This window comes from Somniosus microcephalus, chromosome 19 (genome assembly GCF_052327205.1).
Source record: "Somniosus microcephalus isolate GS21.2 chromosome 19, FLI_Smic_1.0, whole genome shotgun sequence".
Classification (NCBI taxonomy): Eukaryota; Metazoa; Chordata; class Chondrichthyes; order Squaliformes; family Somniosidae; genus Somniosus; species Somniosus microcephalus.
In genome coordinates this window covers 14,362,104-14,374,107 of record NC_141005.1, presented here as the reverse complement: position 1 = coordinate 14,374,107, position 12,004 = coordinate 14,362,104, and the positions used below count along the sequence as shown (strand labels likewise).

Here is a 12,004-nt window from a genome sequence, read left to right as displayed (position 1 = left end):
CAGATTGCACTCACTAATGTTCCAACTTCCAAAATTCATGTTTTAGCTTCCATTTGGGTTGTGCTACTATTAGATAAAAATGCCACATGTGTTAACTTTCTGAAGTCATGATCCCCTTTCCAAAACGATTCCGATTAGGATTCAGGATTTGCATGAGGCAGATGCCTGTTTTAAACAATACATCTGCTTTAAGGCTGGTGTATTAATATGCAGAAATTGAACTTTAGATTTTTTTTCTTTACTTACATTATATGCCCAAACCTATTAGCACAAATGTTGCCATTAGATAATTTGTTTCAGTGAAAGAAATGAGAAGCTAAAACTCCCACAAAACACGTCTAATGCGTTGGCTATTGCTACAACAAACCTGGGTAACAATGAAAGATGGCCGCTGTGGAGGTTATACACAGTGCAGGACAACCAGTGAATATGAAAAACAGGAACAACCACGTCACAACAAGTCAAATTCATGGGGGGGATAAAAAACATACAAAAGAAGTCAAACAAACATATCACACTGAAAAATTGAAATAAAACAATAGGGCTCCAGTGTGTAGCACAATAGAGTGGTAGGATGTGCAGCCGTGTAACATCTTTTCCCTCATTGTATGTTTCCGTGCATGGCTATACTGTTAAGTGGAGGAGCCCAATCTGTGATGGCAGCTTCTCACAGGAGAATTGAAGGGACCAAATACTCTGACAGAGGCTGAGGGGTCATTTGTTTTTAATTACATTTTCTCACCCACTTGCAAAAGGTGTTTACTGGTTGCTAGGGTAACAATTCCACCAGTCTCCTTCCTGTACCTCAACCCAAGTGGCCATTATTCATCTGAGCACATAACAGCGAGGGGGTAGGAAGCTCTTGATCGCAGGGGAGGGAGGGGGGAGGGAGAGGGGCGTGGCGGGGGGGGGGGGGGTTCGCATGGCAGCCCAGCTCAATCCGGTCTTCATCCAACGTCTGTGTGTGCACTTTGCAACAACGAGTGATCAGGAATGGGAATCAGGGTAATTTTCTACTCCTTAATAGTGCCTCAGTTCAGGTCAGCTATTCAGCACAGGCTGGGAGTTGAAAAGGGTAACTTTCCTATCTGCATGGCTCTCTGGATAAACTCGTTGAGCTATGATGGGAGCCATGGCTGGTGGCTGATCATCATAAGCTGCGGGAAATGATCAGGAGCAGGCTGGAGATTGGCACAAGGGGAGACTGAAAGAAAGGAAATTTTTTTTTTAATAAAAAGGGCACAATATAAATGTGGGAATATAAAAGAAGGGAATACAGCATGTTTAACCTGATTCTTGACTTCAGCGGTACTGTTGGCCAATCAATCTAAAATATTGGCTTGAAAAAGCAAAACTCAATGTGTACTGCAGAGCTTCTTTATTTAGAGAAAAAATGAAATATTCAATGGTACTCAAATGACTGAACCAGCTGATCTGATATTCTAAAACTCCATGTACAATTCCTCTCCCTCGGCAACCAGCATGATTCACCTGGCTAAACAAATGAATGTCGTTGCTTTGCTAACCATGTACGTTTCAGCCTGGCTCAGCGAGAACACGCTCACCTTGGAGTCAGAAGGTGCGAGTTCAAATCCGGTAACTTTAAGCACATAATCCAGGCTGACACTTCAGTGCAACAAGTGAGGGAGTGCCGCGCTGTCAGAGGTGCCGTCTTTTCGAATGAGATGTCGCGGCATAGTCCCGACTAACTGTTCCAGGTGGTTCAAGTGGGCGTTTTCAAGATCCCACGAAGAAGAGCAGTGAGCTCTCGGTGTCGTGACAATATTCTTTCCTCAACCAACACCAGCATGCAATCATGCAATGACGTCCATGGTACATTGCTGTCCACCAAAGCACTGCCACGTCTGCCTACACAAGCGCACGTCAAAGTACTTCATTGTATGTGAAGTGCATTGGGACACTTCTGAGCACCGGATAAAAGTTCTTCCTTTGCATGTAGAGAACAATTAAAAATGTTTTTTTGGCATGTTCTCCCTTGCCAAATGCTACATACCTTTTCCTACCTGAGAGATTAGGAAGACAAACTCACTCCCAGATTCTTGCCACCAGGAAATACTCAACAGCAGCTTGCAGTGGACTGGTTTCCCTGGGACAGTTGTTTAACAGTTTCTCTTTGTTTAGAAACAATTGAAGTATTTGCCCGGGATGCCTGCGGCAGAATTCTAATCTGCACAGACGCTTTCATTACCTTACAAATGCAATACAATTCAAAGTAGACAATAGCTATATCTTTTGGCACAGATATTTGAGAATAAAATGGAATTTCAGTTGCTGCTATATTAATGAAGTTAAATCAAATGCATTTTTGTTTTAAATAAAGACTACAGTTATGTGGGGAAGACTAGTGAAACTGGGGCTGTTCTCCTTAGAAGGTTAAGAGAGATTTGATAGAGGTGTTCAAAATCATGAAGGGATTTGAGAAAGTAAATAAGCAGAAACTGTTTCCAGTGGCAGGAGGGTCAGTAACCAGAGGACAGCAATTTAAGGTAATTGGCAAAAGAACCAGAAGTGATACGAGGAGAATTCATTTAACGTAGCGAGTTGTTACGATCTGGAATACACTGCTTAAAAGGGCGATGGAAGGAGATTCAATAATAACTTTCAAAAGGGAATTGGATATATACTTGAAGGGGAAAAACTTGCAGGGCTGTGGGGAAAGAGCAGGGGAGAGTGGGACTAATTGGAGAGCTCTTTCAAAGACCCGGCACAGGCACAATGGGCCGAATGGCCTCCTTCTGTGCTGTATCATTCTATGATTCTAAAGCTAATAACTGTTAACTATTAATTCTCAATGGAGAATCAGTGATCGAATGGAGCTGTATTCAGAGGTTTGATTCATGATTTGCAATTGCAAGTTCCGACTGCAGGCTCTTCCAGTCTTATTTGGAGTAGATTCACCTCAGAGGAGGATAGGTATCCGAAGGAATCGGTGACTCCATGATTGAGCAGTTGGCTTATTAGCACAGTGGGTCACCACACTTAATAAATGGAAATCAGAGGAACAAATGATCAATCAGGAATGGGAGAGTGATTAGAACAGGAAACAAATGCAATTCTATATCATTCATTAACAATTCTGTCCCTACTGTACATACCCCCAGTGTAGTGTTCTGTCTGTTGTAACACGCAAAGTTCAAGATACTCTCGGTTGCCATAGCAAGGCCAGTGTGCTGAGACAGACCAGATACCCAGTTCTGATGCTTATTCAAATATTCCTGAAAAACAAAAGTACAGGAAACCACTCTTTCACAACTCTGCACTTAAATTCTCTGTTTGTAAAATAAAATCATCCAATATGAAGGTTAATTTTAGCTGAATAGCATAATTCCAGAAACACTCAACATATAAACAGGCTGAAACGCTACAGTCTTTAAACTTAGAAGCATCTGAATATTCTCCTGCATTTGGAAACTTCACCAGAAAAAGTTGCCACAATTCCTCTTTTTTCCAATGAGATGGCAACATACACTTTATTAGGATGGGGCCATTTCATAGGAACAAGAGGCAGCCATTCAGTCCCTCAGGCCTGTTCCATCATTCAATTAGATCATGGTTGATCTGTTCCTCAACTCCATTTACTCGCCTTTGACCCATAACCCTTGACACCTTTACCCAAGAAAAATCTATCAATCTCAGTGTTGAAAGCTTCACCTGACCCCCCCACATTCCACAGTCTTTTTGGGGGGGAGTGTTCCTGATTTCCACTACTCTGTGTGTGAAGAAGTGCTTCCTGATTTCACTCATGAATGGCCCGGCTCTAAGTTTAAGATTATACCCGCTTGTTCTAGATTTCCCCACCAGAGGAAGTAGTTTCTCTTTATCTCCCCTATCGAATCCTTTTATCATTTTAAACACCTCGATTAGGTCACCCCCTCAATCCTCTATACTCAAGGTAAAGCCAAGTTTATGCAACTTGTCCTCATAATTTAACTCTTTAACCCCCCGGTATCATTCTGGTGAATCGACACCTCACCCCAATATAGCCTTCCTGAGGTGCGGTGCCCAGCACTGAACACAGTACTCCAGATGGGGTCTTTACAACTGAAGCATAACTTCCTCCTCTTTGTATTCCAGTCCTCTTGAGATAAAGGCCAATATTCCATTAGCCTTTTTGATTGCTTTTTGTACCTGTCCACCAGCTTTCAGTGGTGTGTACATGGACACCCACATCTCTTTGCTCCTTCACCGTTTTTTGAGTTTCTCACCATTTAGAAAATACTCCGATTTGTCAGTCTTGGATCCATAATGGATGGCATAAGAACATAAGAAGTAGGAGCAGGAGTAGGTCATACGGCCCCTTGGGCCTGCTCCGCCATTCAATAGGATCATGGCTGATCCGAATCTAGACTCACGTCCACTTCCCTGCCCTCTCCCCATAACCCCTAATTCCCTTATCTGCTAGGAAACTGTCTATCTCTGTTTTAAATTTATTTAATGTTGCAGCTTCCACAGCTCTCTGGGGTAGCAAATTCCATAGATTTACTACCCTCTGAGTGAAGAAGTTTCTCCTCATCTCAGTTTTGAAAGGGCAGCCACTTATTCTAAGATTATGCCCCCTAGTTCTAGCCTCACCCATCAGTGGAAACATCCTCACCGCATCCACCCGATCAAGACCCCTCACAATCTTATATGTTTCGATAAGATCGCCTCTCATTCTTCTGAACTCCAATGAGTAGAGGCCCAACCTACTCAACCTTTCCTCATACGTCAACCCCCTCATCTCTGGAATCAACCGAGTGAACCTTCTCTGAACCGCCTCGAGAGCAAGTATATCTTTTCTTAAATATGGAAACCAAAACTGCACGCAGTATTCCAGGTGTGGCCTCACCAATACCCTGTATAACTGCAGCAAGACCTCCCTGTTTTTATACTCCATCCCCCTTGCAATAAAAGCCAAGATCCCATTGGCCTTCCTGATCACCTGCTGCACCTGCATACTAACTTTTTGTGTTTCATGCACCAGGACCCCCAGGTCCCTTTGTAATGTAGCACTTTGCAGTTTCTCTCCATTTAGATAATAACTTGCTCTTTGATTTTTTCTGCCAAAGTGCATAACCTTACACTTTCCAATATTATATTCCATCTGCCAAATCTCTGCCCACTCACTTAGCCTGTCTATGTCCTTTTGCAGGTTTTTTATGTCCTCCTCACTCACTGCTTTCCCTCCCATCTTTGTATCGTCGGCAAACTTGGATACGTTGCACTCGGTCCCTTCCTCCAAATCGTTAATATAGATTGTAAAGAGTTGGGGTCCCAGCACTGATCCCTGCGGAACACCGCTAGTTACTGATTGCCATCCTGAGAATGAACCATTTATCCCAACTCTTTGTTTTCTGTTAGATAGCCAATCTTCCACCCATGCCAGTATATGACCCCCAATCCCATGATTTTTTATCTTGATCAGTAATCTTTGGTGTGGAACCTTGTCAAATGCCTTTTGGAAGTCCAGATACACTACATCCACTGGTTCCCCTTTATCCACCCTGTATGTTACGTCCTCAAAGAATTCGAGCAAATTTGTCAAACATAAAACCATGCTGACTCTGTCCTATTAAATTATGTTTATCCAAATGCTCTGTTACTGTTTCCTTAATAATGGACTCCAACATTTTGCCAACCACAGATGTTAGGCTAACTGGTCTATAGTTTCCGGCTTTTTGTCTACTTCCCTTCTTAAATAAGGGTGTTACATTAGCAGTTTTCCAATCTGCCGGGACCTTTCCTGAGTCCAGGGAGTTTTGGAAAATAATCACCAATGCATCCACAATCCCTACTGCCACTTCTCTCAAGACCCTAGGATGTAGGCCATCAGGTCCGGGGGATTTATCCGCCTTAAGTCCCATTATTTTACCGAGTACCATCTCCTTAGTGATTTTAATCGTGTTTAGCTCTTCCCCCGCCATTACCCCCTGTTTGTCCAGTGTTGGGATATTTTTAGTGTCCTCTACTGTAAAGACTGATACAAAATATTTGTTCAGCGTTTTTGCCATCTCCATGTTCCCCACCACTAGTTTCCCGGTCTCATCCTCTAAGGGACCAACGTTCACTTTAGCCACCCTTTTTCTTTTTATATAACTGTAGAAACTCTTGCTATCTGTTTTATATTTTTTGCTAGTTTACTTTCATAATCTGTCTTCCCTTTCTTAATTAATCTTTTAGTTATTGTTTGCTGGCTTTTAAATGCTTCCCAATCTTCTATCCTCCCACTAGATTTGGCTACTTTATATGCCCTTGTTTTCAGTCGGATACTATCCTTTATTACTTTACTAAGCCACGGATGGCTGTCTTTTCTTTTACTCCCCTTTTTCCTCAGTGGAATATATTTATCTTGAAAGATGTGACATATCTCCTTGAATATAGACCACTGCTCTTGTACTGTCTTACCCTTTAATCCGTTTTCCCAGTCCACTTTAGTCAATTCTACTCTCATACCTTCATAGTCTCCTTTATTTAAGCTCAGTATGCTGATTTGAGATCCAACTCTCTCACCCTCAAACTGAATTTGGAATTCAACCATATTATGGTCACTCATTCCAAGGGGATCCTTTACTGGGACATTTTTTATTAATCCTGTCTCATTACACGGGACCAGATCTAAGATTGTCTGCCCCCTGGTTGGTTCAGTTACATACTGCTCAAGGAACCTGTCCCTAATACACTCTATGAACTCTTCCTCAAGGTTGCCATGCCCAATTTGATTAGTCCAGTCAATATGAAAGTTAAAATCCCCCATGATTATAGCTGTTCCCTTATTACAAGCCCCAACTATTTCCTGATTTATACTCCGACCAACAGAGTTGCAACTGTTAGGAGGCCTATAGACTACACCCACTAGTAACTTTTTCCCCTTATTATTCCTTATCTCCACCCAAACTGTTTCACTATCCTGATCCTTTGACCCAATATCATTTCTGACTATTGCAGTGATTCCATCCTTGACTAACATAGCAACCCCACCTCCCTTTCCTTCCTGCCTGTCTGTCCTTCCTAATTGTCAAATACCCTTGTATGTTTAGTTCCCAGTCATGATCATCTTGCAGCCATATTTCCGTAATGGCCACCAGATCATACCCATGTGTAGTTATTTGTACCATCAACTCGTCTATTTTGTTACGAATGCTGCGTGCATTCAGATAAAGAACTTTCAAATATGTTTTCTGACAATTTATTCCTGCTTTTACCACTTTACCTTTATCATTATACATTCTGTCCCTCACACTTCCCCACTCTGAACTCCATTCGCCACAGTTTTGCCCACTTACTTAATCTGTCTGTGGCTCGTTGTAACTTCCTGCTCCCCTCTGCACTACTTACACTGTGCCTCCTAACTTAGTGTGGTCAGCAAAGTTGGATATAAGGCTCTCCATTCCTTCATCCAAGTCACTGATAAATATAGCGAAAAGCTGAGGCCCCAGCACAGATCCCTGGGGGACACCATTAGTCACATCCTGCCAATCAGAATTAAAACCTACCTCTTAGACCAAGCTTTTGGTCACCTGTCCTAATGTCCCCTCATGTGGCTCGGCGTCAAATTTTGTTTTGATAACTCTCCTGCGAACCGCCTTGGGACGTCATACTACATTAAAGGCGCTATATAAATGCAAGTTTTTGTCTCCTATCACCCAACCAATTTCCATCCCAATGTCGCAGTTGCCTCGAATTCCATGCGCTTTCATTTCCTGTTTTAAGACATGTGCTGCCAGTTTACCTGAAGATGGGATTTGGTGACAGATGGCGCCCACTTCATGGCCTCCTGCAGGATCCCACCACAGCGAGCTGCAAAATCTCGGACAATACTCTGAGGGGAGAGGAAAAAAAAACTACTGATTTATTAGTCTTAACCGGGGTGAATTATTTTTGCAGCTACTTGGGATCTGGAACGCTCGACCTGAAAAGGCGGTGGAAGCTGATTCCATAAATAATTTTAAAAGGGAGTCGGACAGGTACTGGAGGTTGAGGAACTTACAGGGCCCCACTCCAGAGACTTGAGCACATAAAGCTAGGCTGACACTCCAGTGCAGTACTGCGGGAGCGCTGCACTGTCAGAGGTGCCGTCTTTCGGATAGATATTAAATCGAGGCCCTGTCTGCTCTCTAAGGTGGATGTAAAAGATCCTATGGCACTATTTCGAAGAAGAGCAGGGGAGTTTATCCCTGGTGTCCTGGAGCCAATATTTATCCCTCAATCAACATCATTAAAACAGATGATCAGGCCACTATCACGTTGCTGTTTGTGGGAGCTTGCTGTGCGCAGACTGGCTGTGGCATTTCCTAAATTACAACAGTGACTACACTTTAAAAAGTACTTAATTGGCTGTAAAGCGCTTTGGGACGTCCTGAGGTCGTGAAAGGTGCTGTTGAAATGCAAGTTCTTTCTTCATTCAAGGCTGAGATTGATAGATGTTTGGGCACTAAGGGAATCAAGGGAAAGGGTGGGAAAGTGGAGTTGGGGTCGAAGATCAGCCACGATCGTATTGAATGGCAAAGCAGGCACGAGAGCCGTATGGCCTACTCCTGCTCCTATTTTTTTATGTTCTTACAAGTGGTTATTCAGAGTATTCGACTTCTTATATTTCACAAATGCACCGAAACAAAGAAGTTCGACCAAGGTCCACTGTCATCTGTGAACTGCAGTGTGATGTAACAGAAAACCCGCATAGAGCATCATAAATATTCGTGAATCTCTCGGGAAATCAGGGAAAAGCAAATTTTTCTCAGGGCACATTAGGGATGCTGTCAGCGTAGATAAGAGGATCTGCAGCTTTGGGACCTTATGAGTTCTCCATCTAGTGGCAGAATTGCGCAGCTGCAGATGTGACTGTTCGGTCGCTTCACAATGAGGAAAACCTATTGTCCCGCCACCTAGAGGCATGACAGAATGGTGATGGCCCAAATAAGGAGCATGTGACATAGAGAACATTTGTTATAGATTACGTAAGCTAGTTATACAGTCTTCTTCTTCTTAGGCAGTCCCTCGGAACCGAGGATGACTTGCTTCCACACTAGAAATGAGTGTCACAGGTGGGGCAGACGGTGGTTGAAGGGGCGGGTGGGTGGGGTGCTTGGGTTGACGTGTGCTCCTTGCGCTTGGCTTCCGCTTGCTCCCGGCGAAAAGACTCGAGGTGCTCGGCGCCTTCCTGGATGCTTCTCCTCCACTTTGTACGGTCTTGGGTCAGGGATTCCCAGGTGTCGGTGGGGATGTTGCAGTTTTTCAAGGAGGCTTTGAGGGTGTCCTTGAAGTGTTTCCTCTGCCCACCTGGGGCTCTCATGCCGTGCCGGAGCTCCGAGTAGAGCGCTTGTTTTTGGAGTCTCGTATCGGGCATGCGAACAATGTGACCTGTCCATCGGAGCTAATCGAGCGTGGTCAAAGCTTCGATGCTGGGGATGTTGGCCTGAGCGAGAATACCGACGTTGGTGCGCCTATCCTGCCAATGGATTCGCAGGATCTTGCGGAGGCAGCGTTGGTGGTACCTCTCCAGTGCTTTGAGGTGCCTGCTGTACATGGTCCATGTCTCTGAGGCATACAGGAGGGCGGGTATCACTGCTGCTCTGTAGACCATGAGCTTAGTGCCGGGTTTGAGGTCCTCAGTAGCTTCAGATTGCATACAAATTAATTCTTTCTGGGAACACTATAAAAGGTTTGCCAGTAGCGCAGGCCATTATAATACAAAGTATGAGTGAGGCCACCTGGTGGTGTAGCACAGCAGTGTCTAAGGTTTTTGCCTTTGTAGATTGCTAACGTGCATAGTTTGCAGCCTCGTGGGCCTTGTATAAAGTTTAAGTCACTGCACCAGTTGACTTGCACATATCTCACGATGTGTACATAACGTATTGTGGTGTTCGGAGTTAGGAATTACTCACCAAGAACGGCTCTTTGCTAAAGTCCAGACCCACGAAAGAGTAAATCGGAAATACAGGGTTCAATAAAACCAAACTGCCCGAGCTTTGACAGCCAGACTGCCAGAAGTCGGTGGGCTGCATATGCTTCACGGTCAGTAGTTTGCAAAACAAGTGTACTCGGGGTTTTACGTTTGGTAACCTACTTTGCTTCCCAGTCTATCAACAACTCGATTTTCAAATTCGCACCCTTGTGCATTCAAATCCCTCCATGGCCTCGCCTCTCCCTATCTCTGTAGCCTCCTCCAGCCCTACAAGCCTCCAAGAAATCAGTGTTCCTCCAATACTGGGCTCTTGCGCATTCCTAATTTACTTCACCCCACCATTGGTGGCCGTGCCTTCAGTTGCCTCGGCCCTAAGCTCTGGAATTCCCTCCTTAAACCTCTCCGCCTCTCTCTCCTCCTTGAAGACGTTCCTTAAAACCCACCTCTTTGACCAAGCTTTTGGTCACCTGTCCTAATATCTCCTTATGTGGCTCGGTGTCAAATTCTGTCTGATAACCCTCCTGTGAAGCATCTTGTGATGTTTTACTATGTTGAAGCAGCTATATAAATGCAGGTTGTTATTGTTTGGTGAGTTCATAATCTTGGACAAGGCTTCAGGGAAGCTCTAAGCTAAGGCAATGCACTTTTCTATTAGAAGGAAGAACAAAGAGGGGGTGGGGGGGGGGGGGGGGAAGGAGAGTAAAAAAGGTTATATGGTTAAACTTGCTGCCCTGAGCAGCCAGTTACTGTGCGATAAAGGAATTGGAACAGGTTACAAGCTGCCCGACAGTGGAAAGCAAATCATTAAATGGGGCACAAAAGTGTAAAAACATTGCCATTTTTATTTTGGCCCCAGATAAACATTGATGGTTTTGAAAGTGAAAGCTAACATTACCTCTCTGGCTTCGTGGGTATCAGGAACAGTGATTCTGTAAGGGGTATCGAGAATGTCATAATAAGGCTGATCCTTGTGGATGTCCTGCAAGGCAGAATAGATTTAATATCATTATCTCTGGCCGTGAGAACATTCTTCCGTCAAGTGCACTTTGTCGACTATGTCTGGTCCTTACCGCACTGAGGGAAAGGGACAGTGTCTGAAGAATATCCAGCATAGTTTTCAGGACAGTACCGCTCCATAGCAAATGTGGGAATCTGGAATTACAAATGACAAAAATGAAGTACAACTTGTAACTTTAAAAAGAAAGACTTGCATTTATATAGCGCCTTTCATGACCACCAGACGTCCCAAAGCGCTTTACAGCCAATGAAGTACTTTTTGAAGTGGAGTCACTGTTGTAATGTAGGAAATGCTGCAGCCAATTTGTGCGCAGCAAGCTCCCACAAACAGCGATGTGATAATGACCAGTTAATCCGTTTTTGTTATGTTGACTGAGGGATAAATATTGGTCAGGACACCAGGGATAACTCCCCTGCTCTTCTTCGAAATAGTGCCATAGGATTTTTTACGTCCACCTGAGGGGGCAGACGGGGCCTCGGTTTAATGTCTCATCCGAAAGACGGCACCTCCGACAGTGCAGCACTCCCTCAGCCCTGCACTGGAGTGTCGGCCTGGATTTTTGTGCTCAAGTCCCTGGAGTGGGTCTTTAACCCACGACCTTCTGAATCAGAGGCGAGGGTGCTGCCCAGTGAGCCACGGCTGACACTTGGAGAAGGAGAAGGTAACTACAGAATTAGTGCCATCTTTTTACATCCTGGAGTTATACATCGCAGCACCAGGAGAAAATGTCACTGCTTTTCTATTGAACTTTTAATTATCTCCGACTTTTGGGATAACAAACCTGTACAAATTAAACTCTGCTCCTGTCAAATCCATCTGTCCCATTAAAAGTTCTGTATCTGGCTCACATCCAATGTAAGCTATGGGAAAATGTCAGATATGCCGCCAAGGTCCTGTGGGGCACACAGCCTGCTGATTGGCTGAATTGGCATGTTTAGAATGACGGAACAGGCTCAAGGGGCTAAATGGCTGCCTCCTGTTCCAATGTTCCCGGTTTCACACTTGCAACTCTCCCATGTCTTCATGTGTCACCCTGGGTAATTTTGCTTCTCAACCCATGTCCTTGACGACACCAAAGGGCGATC

General features: G+C 44.2%; 1 protein-coding gene across 2 annotated transcripts in view; it reads right to left on the bottom strand.

Moving 5' to 3' along the window:
- The window catches only part of pi4kab (phosphatidylinositol 4-kinase, catalytic, alpha b), a 173,243-nt gene that overhangs the window by 72,194 nt on the left and 89,045 nt on the right, over window positions 1-12,004 (bottom strand). The window contains exons 26-30 of one of the 2 annotated variants that reach the window (XM_086012001.1): window positions 10,972-11,053; window positions 10,797-10,880; window positions 7,730-7,819; window positions 3,117-3,236; window positions 368-391 (exon numbers count right to left, since the gene is read on the bottom strand). In XM_086012001.1, the coding sequence (XP_085868127.1) occupies window positions 368-391; window positions 3,117-3,236; window positions 7,730-7,819; window positions 10,797-10,880; window positions 10,972-11,053 (400 nt within the window). The remainder of the gene's footprint in view (window positions 1-367; window positions 392-3,116; window positions 3,237-7,729; window positions 7,820-10,796; window positions 10,881-10,971; window positions 11,054-12,004) is intronic. The other variant, XM_086012002.1, reaches the window with a different exon arrangement.